At 39.3% G+C, this 12,402-nt stretch overlaps 1 protein-coding gene and 1 pseudogene across 2 annotated transcripts in view; both read left to right on the top strand.

The window, feature by feature from the left end:
* TRIP11 (thyroid hormone receptor interactor 11) overlaps positions 1–3,701 on the top strand; it is a 71,996-nt gene extending 68,295 nt beyond the window's left edge. For both annotated transcript variants that reach the window (XM_059914847.1, XM_059914846.1), the window contains exon 21: positions 255–3,701. In XM_059914847.1, the coding sequence (XP_059770830.1) occupies positions 255–475 (221 nt within the window). In that variant the 3' untranslated portion in view covers positions 476–3,701. The remainder of the gene's footprint in view (positions 1–254) is intronic.
* Positions 3,702–9,106: 5,405 nt separating this feature from the next.
* LOC132361590 (U4 spliceosomal RNA) lies at positions 9,107–9,235 on the top strand (annotated as a pseudogene).
* The last annotated feature ends 3,167 nt before the right edge of the window (positions 9,236–12,402 follow it).

The following is a 12,402-nucleotide window of genomic DNA, read 5'->3' as shown; positions in this document are numbered from 1 at the left end:
TAAGACAACAATACTAATGTGTTTAATAAAGTATTAGCTCTACATACAAATATTTCTCACTTCCATTTCTTTCTCTATTTATTGCCTTATCCTCTTTCACCTTCTGTGTTTCATAGACCCTGTTTATCCGATCCAGAACCCAGCAGCATGTGAATGAAATTTATATGGGGGCCAAATCTAGGAACCTAAAACACATGTATAACAGTGAGCAAATAACATATGGGAGATTAAATCATTCATATTTTGTCATTTAGATACAACTGAATCCAGGTCTGGTAGAAGAACAGATGTGAATCCGTTCCTGGCTCCCCGCTCTGCGGCTGTGCCTCTCATTAACCCAGCTGGACTTGGACCTGGAGGGCCTGGGCATCTCCTTTTGAAACCCATCTCAGACGTACTGCCCACATTTACGCCTTTGCCAGTGTTACCTGACAACAGCGCCGGAGTTGTGTTGAAAGACCTTTTAAAGCAGTAGGTGATTCTTAAGCCAGAGATGACATATATAGCACTTTAAAAAAACCCTGTGAACACTATATGTATGTACTTTATCACAAAGTGGCCTTTTGGAAAAAGTCATGTATTTGTTCGCAGTTGTACTTTATCTAAATTTAATAGAAGTATTCTTAATGCTTTTAGAAATTGCAGGTGTTACAGGAGGAAGTGTTTGCTATATTATCTGCTTTTTTCCCTGTCTGATTTGATGTAACTTAAGCTAGAAACATTCACTCTTTTAATTTTAATTTACAAAAATAAGAAAAATTAAAAGAAAGACGAAAACACTAGTAGCTATATATCAGCTCTTTATTTCCTTTTCAAGCTCATTTAAGCTAGAGACATGTAGTTTATCTTTTAAAGATAATCAACAGATTTACCAAAAAAAGGGAAGAAGAAAATAGTGGTGGCTTATCTGCATAGTGCAAAAATTGATCTAAAGTATATATTAATCATCTTTAAGAGGACGTGGAGTAGACAGGCCAAGAACAAGGCTGTCCCTGGGAGGTCACAGGTGTCCTAAGGTGGAAGGTGTGTGTATCTGGTACTATGCAATTTCATCACGTGTGTAGATTCATGTGATGACAGTGCAGAGACAGAACAGTTTCGTCAAGGACCCCTTGTGCTCCCCTTTCACAATCATAGCCACCTCCTTCCCTACCGGCTCCTTAACCTCCGGCAACCCCTCACTACACTCCTTCTCTATAATTTTATCATTTCAAGAGTGCCATTCGGTGGAATCCTACAGTATGTAACCTTTTGAGACTGGCTTTTTTCACTCAGCATAATTCCCTTGAGATCCTTCTAAGTCGCTGAATATATCGGAAACTTGTTCCTCTTTACTGTTGAGTACATACTGTGAACATACGGTTTAGTTTTAAGAGCTAAGGTGTCTCTTTAAAGATAACATCTTAAAACTGTTTCTACACACCTACTCACAACTTTCATCTAAGTGTTAAATTCTACAGCTGCATTTACATAACTATAATTAGCAATATCACTAGACGTGACACCTCCTGCCTCTATCTGAGGTATTGACATGAGAGGTATGGCCACCTTGGAGTCATCCATTCTCATCCTCACGGTCACTGAGGGTAGTGAAATCACTTCAACGACACCAGCACCAGGTGTTTGGAACTTAGCGGTAAGGGAGTATTCCTTTAATTTTTTTATAAACCCCTCATAAAAATCCTGACTTGGAATTTAATTACGTCGGGATGTTCATGTTTGTATTAGTTGTTGAAGTTGTACATTTAAAGACATTTCTTTGCAAATTTTGTAAATTTCGATATGCCTTTAAAATAGAAACCTCTGTATAATAAGGAAAGGTGAAAACGATACTAATCCAAATATGTAAATAGGCCTGGCTCTGACCAGGGCTAAATTTGGTTGTTTGTAAATTTTGCTGTGATTAACTGTATACTTTGTACTGTATTTAGAGGATTGGAAGTCTTTATGTATTGATGGATAAAACTTGTTTTTCTGAAAAATCTAGTAACTTAGACATTGCTCCTTCAGAACATCCCCTGTCTTCTTTGCTAATTTATTTATATTGCCATTCTTTATTTAGCATACTTTAAAGGAAGTTGTCATACAAGTGCTTTATTAGAACTATCCAACTGTCTCCTGTCCGGTTTGCCCATTATTGTTTCTCTACGAAATTATTACTCTTAGGTTTTATAAGGTCCTTTCAAAGATACTTTCACTGACCATCCTAAATTATTTGCTGCCTGCCATTGAAGTTTTCTTTCAGTGTGGAGCATCCGAAATAAAAGTTTCTAAGTTAAAAAAAAAAAAAAAAGACAACATCATCCTTCATTTTGAAGAAATATAGAAAAAAATTCCCTCTTTTAATTTGAAAAGGAGATGCATGGTGGGTATAAGTAGCATGTCATCATATTTTAAATGCCTTTTATGACATTTTCAGTATTTCCTTCCCTGCTCCAAACAGCCTATCCCCCCCGTTACCCCATAGTTTAACATAAGTTGGAAAGCTGTTATGGGTGGATTGCATATCTAAACATCCCAACATGACCTTACATGGCTGCTATTTTAAAAAGTATGTGACCTCGTCCTAAAGCTGTAGTACCTAATGTTTCAGTTGTATCTTCATCGAAACTATAGCTCACTGGTGTGCATACCAAGTGTTTGTTGATCTAAACCAGGCATAACTCATCTACTTTTCTGAAACTAAGTTGAGTCAGAGATGAACCACCTGCTCAAGGAATCTTCTTAGGAACCATACAGTGATGAAGCTTGTAATTCTAATGTTAGCAGTTGGACATTGCTAACACTAATTTTACTGCAGTATTTTAACTACAGTAATTTTGCTGTTTACTTCTCTATAAACTTACTAAAATTTGTGGTTGAATTTTTCCATAGCTGCCACAGTTTTTCACAGCATTCCTAATGATTTTCAACTGCTATATTGTAGTAGAAAATTCATCCAGTCATTGGATTTGATTTTAGTATAATACTGTATCTCATGGTTGAGTTTTTAGTTCCTGCCATTATTGAATTGAAAGAAAAAAACAAAACCAAAACTAAGCAACAAAAACATGGGGGAAAAAGGAATGACTTTCTTAAAACCATCCAACTAAATACTAAATATCCCCCCAAATAAAGCCTCTAGTTTATTTTAACCTTTTAATGGGTAATTGAAAGGGGGAAAAAGTCAGAATACTTTTCCAGTCAGTAGGTGGAAAAATACCCCAACTATGCTTCAGGGACAAGACATAATAAGAATTATTGATAAAGAGCTATTATGTGTCAAACTTAAGGCATTTAAATTTGATTTTTAAGGCTAATGAAGTTTTTCATATATCAAACTAAAGCATCTTCCATTAACAAAAATTTATCTTTAGTTTTTTAAATATCAAGTTAAGTATAACATTTATATATTCCTATGGAAAAAATAATGGTACTTTTAATGATCTGACATTTGTGATTATTTGCCAGTCTTTACTTTTTAACTTATTAAGGTTTCTCTACTTAAAACTGATAATTTGTCTTTTGACTTTTAGGGAAATATCTAGTGGGATATTTACAGCCCAGCCTTAATACTGGGTTGTGTTTTATAGAGCTAAAGTCAATGCATTTCTGAATTTCTCAGGAGCACTGCAAGGCAAAAAAACTATTCCAAATAAAAATGATACATGTAAGTTGGCAATGTCTTCATTCACAATAAAAAAAAAAACTTTTTTAGCAAACAGCTGCTGACTTTTTCTTTAGAAGGGGGAGAAATGACTTACACATGTTGTTTACAGCAGAAGTTGATGAACTACTGAAGCTGTTATCTTCAAGTGTTCACCGGATGTCTGCTGTTAGGATACTGTTTGAGCCTTGGAAATGTTAAGTATGAACGATTTAATAGATGCTCAAGATTATGTGTGAAAAGAGGATCTGAGAGGTTTTAGCCAGCCCTTTTTTTCCTCCAGAGGTGATAACTATGCATCATTGGGCTCTTGGTTTTTCTGCAAAATAATCAGTTATGTATTCATTTTTTCTTAGATGTGGAACTTGTATATTTTTAACTGTTCATGTGGTAGGATTGGAAGGAACATGGGTTTTAAATTTGAGAGATGGATTGGAGTACAGATTTTGAACCTTTCTGTGTGACCTTTAACAAAATTACTTTGACTATGGGACTGATTTTTCTTGTCTCTGAAATAACACACACTTATTAAACTTATGGGTTATAAGGATGAAATGACCCATTCATTCATAATATCTATTAAATGAATAAATGTACCACTTGTGGAAATGCTTTATAAAGTCTATAGTTCTACACATATATTAGAAGTTGTGATAATTACTGCCAAAAAGTAGATAAGAATGTCAGGGATGGGGGTGTTACTAAATCCAAGTGTTGTTTCAAAAAGGTAAGGAGAGGTCAAACGCCTGAAGTTCTTGCTGCTCTGGTGGGCTGAGTTTTAAGAAGAATCAGTTGGATTTAGGAACTGGCTCAGGAAGTTGTTGGCTGTGGGTTAGAGAAGTGTTGGTGGAATGGTGGGAGTGAAAGCCATGTTAAGTAGGTCGAGCAGGTGCTGAGCAAGTGGTGATGGTGTTTATAGGCATCTCTTCTGAGAAATCAGGTTGTGAAGGGGAAAGGAGATAGTAGAAGAGGAGAGTGGGGTGGAGGCACTTGCAAGCTGGGAGACTTGAGCACGTGTGAATGCTTGTGCGAAGGACACATTTAGATGGAGGCTGAAGAGTGGAGAGAAGAGTTTCTGAGGGGGGAGCTGATAGAGTCCGAACACAGATGGGGAATTGGCCTCAGGGAGGACTCCTACTAGGACGGGAGTGATGGAAGAGAGGGGACATGCGGGTAGCGGGTGGAGGGAAAATGCAAGTTTTCTACTGTGAGGTTGGCAAGGAGCTTTATCTGCTACAGATGAGGGAGAGGAGGGTCTGAGGCTTGAGGGATTCAGTCAAATGGGAGAGACAGACGCTTGTCCAGGTGCTAGAGCAGTGCTCGTGGGCACGTGCCAAGTGCCTGAGGGCCCTGACTTAGGCCTGACAGACAGATGGGGGGCGTGGTGGTTAAGCACATCTCAAAGGAAGTACCACTGGCGCACCCTAGAAGGGAGCAGGCTAGCAAATTAAATGTCAGGTAAAAAACAGTTCTCACTCTAACCAATTCTAGTGGAATACAAATTATTACTAACCTGAACCTTGTTTTCCTGTCCTTGGAATTTAGGTCATGTGAATATATGATATATCTGAAAGTTTTACAGCATGTTATTATCATAATTTAATACATCCAGTAAATTATTAATTCATTATAATTACAACAATATTTGTTTTGGAGATAGAGAAAATTTTAAGAATGTTAATAAATGGATCACTTAAGGCAAATATTTGAACCCTTAGTTGGTTTTCTGCCTTGGCTATTACTGTGTATCCGTCTTTTAGCCCTTCTTGGGTTAAGAAATTAATAATTTGCCCTATAATGATGTTTTGACCGTGATCATTTTCAGCTGTGACTTTATTTTACAAGAGTACTCTCCTTTTCACCTCAAATATTCTTAGGCTTCAGTGAACTATTTCTGACCCTCAAAAATTAAATCTCAGTGATTGAAAATATTTGTGAACTTAATGTAACTTAAGAGTTTGGTAAAGTTTTCTAGATATACTTGGACTGTTAAGAATGTAAGATACATTATTCTACTTTGCAAAATATAAGGCATTTTAGATGTTGAAGGACATTATATTGTGAGGAGGTTTCCTCCAACAATGGCCAATCAGTCTCAAGCCCTTATGGACCCATGGGTAAATGGGTGTGTATTTAAAGTGCATAGATTTCCCAAAGGGCAAGGACCATCCCAGGTGGTGAAGGGAATCATGATTTCATTTAAAGAAAAGAGTTGGAAAGAAAGTAACATAAGTTTGCTCAGGTTTCCTACGCAGCTCTTTCCGTTTAGCTGTATTTAAAGAACCACGGCGTTATATGAGAGCTAACACATTAGTCCCTTTATAAGAGGGATTTGCAGGCACTCTCCTCAAATAAAAAGGGAATGATGGTGATAAAGTTACAAGTTGTAGACTAATGAGGTAATTTTTTATTTTTGAAAACTTATATGGAATGTACAGTCTTTGAAAAATTTTGGAATCATTTCAAAGTCATCTCTCTAAGGCATTTGCAGGGCCTCATGCAAATTTACTACTAGAGTAGCCTGGATACAGGCGTTCAAACTGTGTTGCTTCCTTTAGGACTGCACTTGCCAACTGTAGCTCCTGTGTTGAAACATATTGATGATGGTAAACATCAATTCTCCACAAAATTGCTACTTGAGATATTAATACTTCCATTTTTATAAGTCTTTTCACTTTTATTTTTTTCCCTTCAGACATTAGTTTTAGTTGGTGAAAAGTATTTACCCCTGCTGTCATCCTTTAATTTGTGTGTGTGTATATGTGAAATGTTTTAAACATTTAAGAATAGACAATAAGGATATTATGAGGGATCTCCAGCCAGGGCAGTGTGAAGAGGTCAGTCAATCCTCCCTACAAAAAACAAGTATAAAACTAAAATGGTCAAAAACAACCATTTGGGGGCTCTGGTAATTGACCAATGTTATGCCCTTCCTTGGCTTATGCACACCTACTTGCACTATTGACCAATCAGTGCCTCATGATAGAGAAAGAGAGAGCGCTAACCTTTGCTGAGAGCCTACTGTGCCTTGACACCTGCTAGGTGCTTTATGAATACTGTCTCCGTTACAACACCATGATATATTTTTGCTCCCATTTTTTTTTTTAAATGAAGCTGATATCTCTGGTGATCTTTTATAATTTATTTATTTATATATGGTTGTGTTGGGTCTTCGTTTCTGCGTGAGGGCTTTCTCTAGTTGTGGCAACCGGGGGCCACTCTTCATCACGGTGCGCTGGCCTCTCACTATCGCAGCCTCTCTTGTTGCGGGGCACAGGCTCCAGACGTGCAGGCTCAGTAATTGTGGCTCATGGGCCCAGTTGCTCCGTGGCATGTGGCATCTTCCCAGACCAGGGCTCGAACCCGTGTCCCCTGCATTGGCAGGCAGATTCTCAACCACTGCGCCACCAGGGAAGCCCTTTGCTCCCATTTTATAGCTGACAACCTGAAGCTCAGCAAGGTTAAAAACTTGCTTAGGGTCCTGTACTTGTCAGGCTTCTCCAGTGAAACAGAACCAATATATATATATATTTTAACGTCTTTATTGGAGTATAATTGCTTTACAATGTTGTGTTAGTTTCTGCTGTATAATAAAGTGAATCAGCTATACGTATACATATATCCCCATATGCGTCTCCCAGAACCAATATTTTTAAAGGTCATTATATGTTTAACATAAGCATGACAATGAAGGCAGAAACCATGAAGGATAGGATTAAGTCATCTAAATACATAAAAATGCAAACTGTATGTGTTTCCAAAAATGTTGTGAACAAAAATAAAAGGCAGAAGACAAACTGAGGAAAATATTTGCAACATAAATGGCAATGGAGAAATATCCTCACTATGGAAATAAAGATGGGAAAAGAAAGAGAAATTGAGCATGAAATTGATGCTCCTAAGGGTTCTGGCAGAGGTTGCTGCTTGTCCTCTGATGTCCATTCTCTGCTTTCAGAGTAAGAGAACTCCAGATTTTTAGGTAAGTAGGTTTGTGATCTCTCAGAACATAGACTACATCTCCCAGCATCCCTTGCAGCTAGGTGTGGCTGTCAATTTCTATCCTGCTTCCTGAATTGTGGGTGTGGTTGTGGTGTGCCATTTTGGACCAGGTAGAGGAAGGTCTAGAGACTGCAAAGCAACAAGATGGAAGGAGCTTGAATCTCTGGTACCTTAAAGAGAGAGCTGCCATACTAGTTAGCCCTAACCACCAACCTACAGAACATAGTGTGAGAACATATATCGTTTTGCCATCAAACATAATTGTTGAGCTATTACTATTAAAAAAAAGAAACCACAAACCACCACCCTTCAAAACCCCAAACCAAAAACCACATGAAAAAGAAAGGCTGGACCTAACTTTGGGGGACTCTGGTTATCAGGGAGGAAGAGAAACAGTGGGGGGTGGGCTGGGAAAATGTAGTCAGACTTACATGGGGAAAAACAAGGTAACAGTCATGGACACAAGAGAGAAGATGGGTCATCAATGGTCAAACACTTCAAAGAGACAAAGGAACAGTTAGAATGGAGTAAAGGGCATTGTATTTGGCCACGAGATCACTAGGAAACTTAGGGAGCACCATCTTGGGTGACTGGTGGGGACATCGTGAGATTTCAGAGGGTTAAGGCGGGACTAGGTGGTAACTGACACATACTCACTGAGAGGCCTGATGGAGGGAGGAGGAGAGCGGAAGCTGCTAGGGCATCAGGACAACAACTTCCCGCCTTCCAGGGTGGGAGGACCTGTGGCGTGGAGCTGCTGCCCAATGCAGTTCTTCGGCGTTGGCTGCCATTTTAGTTTTCAGATTGTTTTGGGCCAAGTTTGGACAATATAAGAAATGAAAGGCTTTATTAGTACTGAGGAAGTAGAAAGAGAAGGTAATGACGGAAGGGCCCAGGGAGTTCTGGAGTGTTCCTGAGGAGCTAAGACAAAGGGCTGGAACCAGCCTTGTAAGCAGTAAGTCAGGGGTAGCAAGGCTTGGCCAGCTGGAGGCAATGAGGGCTCCAGAACCAGATAGGCTCGGTTTGGGCTTCAATCTGGACTGTTTATTGTCCGTGTGGCTCTGATCTCCCTGGGTCTGTTTTTTCCTCTGCCAAATGGAGAGTTTCCTCTTTGACAGAGTTATTGTGGGGGGGTCAAAGGAGAGAGTGTGTGTAGACACCAGCACAACCGTAGACAGTTCATAGTGTCCACTTCCGCGTTTTGCATTCACTCCTAGAAAGGCACTGCAATGTAGTTATTTTTGGACAGTGAAAAAATGAACAATTTAATATTAATAGTCAAAAATCTATCATTAAAGATCTAATTTTGTGAATTTCCCCTCCAATTTGAAGCATTACCTTTTTTAAAAAAAATAGTCCATCTGTCTTCCAACCCACGGCATTGTCAGCAAACTGAGTTTCAATGGAGCCAGGAAAGTCCCATTTAGCAGGTGATAACCTCTTACATTTATACTGCAATTTAGCTTTGCGCAGTGGCAGTATCGTAGCCAACGAGGTTTATCGGAGGCGCGGTTACTGCTGATTGAAAACTTTTCCCTCTACTACAGTTTACATGTCGTAAGTCGTTCTGTAGTTGTGTTGTATTTGATTCTGATGCTGGGAGAAGAGGCAGGGGTTGGGATCCTTATTTTGCAAGTAAAAACCAAAAAACAAACAAAAAACACTTAGGAAGGGAAGTGCTGAGAAACTAACCAGACTCATTTGGTAGTTCATGCTCACAAATCTCATTTTCTTTTTTAAAACAGAGTTGCTAAATCAGGAATGCGATTAAAACGTGCATTTTGATGTTAGCAGGACAGCTGACAAAGCCTCTCACCCAGTCTTTGTGGAGAAGTTGGGGAAATGTAAGCTGAGTGAGTGGAGTGGGTGGCACCCTGAATTAGACAATCAGCAGTGGCCCCAAAATGTTGAAGAAAGAAGTGGATCAGTGCCAACCTGGACCAAGTGCTTCACTCCAGCACCTGTCCCAGTAAATTTTTTATTGATAACTCTGATAAAGTCACAAAAGTCAAGGTCAACATATCTGTAGTTGTTTAAAGCTGGGAGTGATGCTTAATACTTTAGGAGAATTCATCTTGGAAAAAGATCTTGAGCAATGAACAAAAATTTAATAGGGACGCATGCAAAACCTGTTCTCCCTTAAAAAGAATTTGCAACCCAAGCGTGGGATGGAGGAGATGGTGTTAAGCAGCCTGTGAACTCCAGGTTGCTTCATTGGTGCAAGTTCAGTGCAAACCAAGAATTGATGCAGCCCAGGGAGGAGACAGACCAGGCTGCCGCAGGGTCACGTGACACAAGGGTCACGTGACACTGGCGGGGCAGGGTTGGGGGTGACGTTGTTCAGCCTGGGGAAGAGAATACCAGCAGGATCAAGGGGTAGAACTGTTTTCACAAAAAGGAAGTTGGTTGCGTAGAAGAGGGACTAGCCCGTGGCTGCTGAGGGGAGAATTAGAATCCATGGAAGGTAGTTCCACATAGGGAAGCAGATTTGGATTCAATGCAAGACAGAACTTTTCTAGCAATTTGACCTGCTCAACGGTGAGCGGGGCTGTTTCGTCCGTGGAAGTGGATAATTTACCAGTTATTAAAGATATTTGGGAGAGGAGTGTGTAGGGGTGGGAATTTAGACACAGTGACAATCACGAGGATAACTAACTTTTATTTCATTCCCACAGCTACCCTGAGAGGTAAATAGTATCTCTGTTTTGCAGGTGAGGAAACTGAGATGCCTAGAGGTTAAGTGACTTGTCCAAGGTCACCCAACAGGTAAGTGGCAAAATCAAGACTCAGAATTTTATTGGAACTCTTATTCTCTCCCCTCTTCCAACCCTAGAGTTTTAAGGTGGGAGCAATCTCTGGTCCAAGATGGGTCTCTGGACAGTTTTGCTTTCAAGGCTCTCCATTTGCTCATGTAGAGAACAGTCATACTGATTTCCTCTCCCTCCTTATCCTTCAGAAGGGTTGATAGTATAAGTGAGGTAATGGACTAAGTCATTTAAAACTCTTCCTAGGGACTTCCCTGATGGCACAGTGGTTAAGACTCTGCGCTCCCAATGCAGGGGACCCAGGTTCGATCCCTGGTTGGGGAACTAGATCCCACATGCATGCCACAACTAAGAGTGCCCATGCTACAACTAAGGAGCCCACGAGCCACAACTAAGACCCGGCACAACCAAATAAATAATAAATAAATATTTTTTTTAAACCCCCAAAAACAACAAAAAAAACCCTCTTCCTTACCCCACCAAAGAGCTCTACACAAATAGAGTATATTATTAAATTAAATTAACCTCATATTTTGAATAGGTACAAAATATGGTACATGGTACACAATTCAAATTATAGCAAAAGGTGAGCAGGGAAGGGCTAATTCTCCTCTCACATCTCTTCCCCAGCCGCCTACCCAGTTTCCTTCCTAGGAGACAAACAATGCTAACAGCTTCTCCTATATCCTTCTGGAGAGGTCTTCTCTATACACATGCAAGCAAGAACTTGTGTATATACATTATTCTCAAACGGTGGCATGCTTTACACACAGTTCTACAACTTATTGTTACACTTATTAATGTACTAGTTTGATCGATGTGAAATTACCGATATTCTACAATTTTGACCTACAAAATTTATTGGAAGTCTTTCAATACCAGCCCATAAGGAACTCCTTCAGTCTTTTTCTTTTTTAAAATAAAGTGTAACATACATAAGACTTCACAGATCTTAAGTGTACACACCCCTGTGGAACCAGCACCCAGAGGAATAATTAGAATATTAGCAGCACCCAGAAGGGCCTTTGTGCCCCCTCCCAGTCACTACCTCATTTTGAATTCTATATCAGAGGTGTCATCCAGTATGTACTCTTATATGTCCACTTTTTTGTATTGGTTGCACAATAGTCTATTTTTGGAAGTCCCTTACTTTAACCCTATCGATGCCTAGTTGATGGATGATAAGGCTCTTTATACTCTTTTTGCTATTCCAAGCAATGGGAGCAAGGAATAACCTTGTAAATATAATATATTTTTAAAATATTTTATTATGGGAAATGTACAACACATATAAAGTAAATAGAATAGTATAATGGTCACTCAGCTTCAACAACTATCAACATTTTGCCTTTCTCGTTGAATGTATTTTCATAAGTAGGATTCCGTTTACTTACAAAAAAAAAATGCCCTTTAAAAAGGCTATATATGCAGACTTTGGAGTCTCAGCGGTATCAATGAATAGCTGTGTGGCCATGGGGAAGTTACCTAACCTCTCTTAACCCCCTCCAATACAATGGAGGTAATAATTCCTACTGCACAGAGTTATCATGAGGAGAAAGGACCTCATCAGTGCTTTCCCAGCTGGAGGTAGGGCTGTGTTGAGGAGCCCAAGGGAAGATGCAGGTGGGGAAGCAGGGGCTTGGACTACTGCCAATCCATTTTCGTCTTTTAAAGAATAGTGTCTTCGGTAAGATAAAAAGGGATCTAATGCTTAAAAAAAAAAAAAAAAAGGGAAAAGAAAGAAGGAAAAAGAAATAGTGTGAAACCACCAATACAACAAATGTAAAGGACTTAGCAAAGAGCTTTTGTTACTATTATTATCCATCATTCTGCTTTCCCTGACTGTCCTTTTGTCTTTTCAAATCACCTTGTTACTTGTTAAAATCACTTTCAAGCCAAGGGACACTTTTTTTTTTCAATTAAAAATGTTTGTCCAGCTTTATTGAGATATCATTGACGTATAACATTGTGTAAGTTTAAGGTGTACAACAT

The sequence above is a fragment of the Balaenoptera ricei genome, chromosome 2 (genome assembly GCF_028023285.1).
Source record: "Balaenoptera ricei isolate mBalRic1 chromosome 2, mBalRic1.hap2, whole genome shotgun sequence".
In the NCBI taxonomy this organism is placed as follows: domain Eukaryota; kingdom Metazoa; phylum Chordata; class Mammalia; order Artiodactyla; family Balaenopteridae; genus Balaenoptera; species Balaenoptera ricei.
The sequence above is the reverse complement of the archived record's forward strand: the minus strand, read 5'-3'. Positions and strand labels throughout refer to the sequence as shown.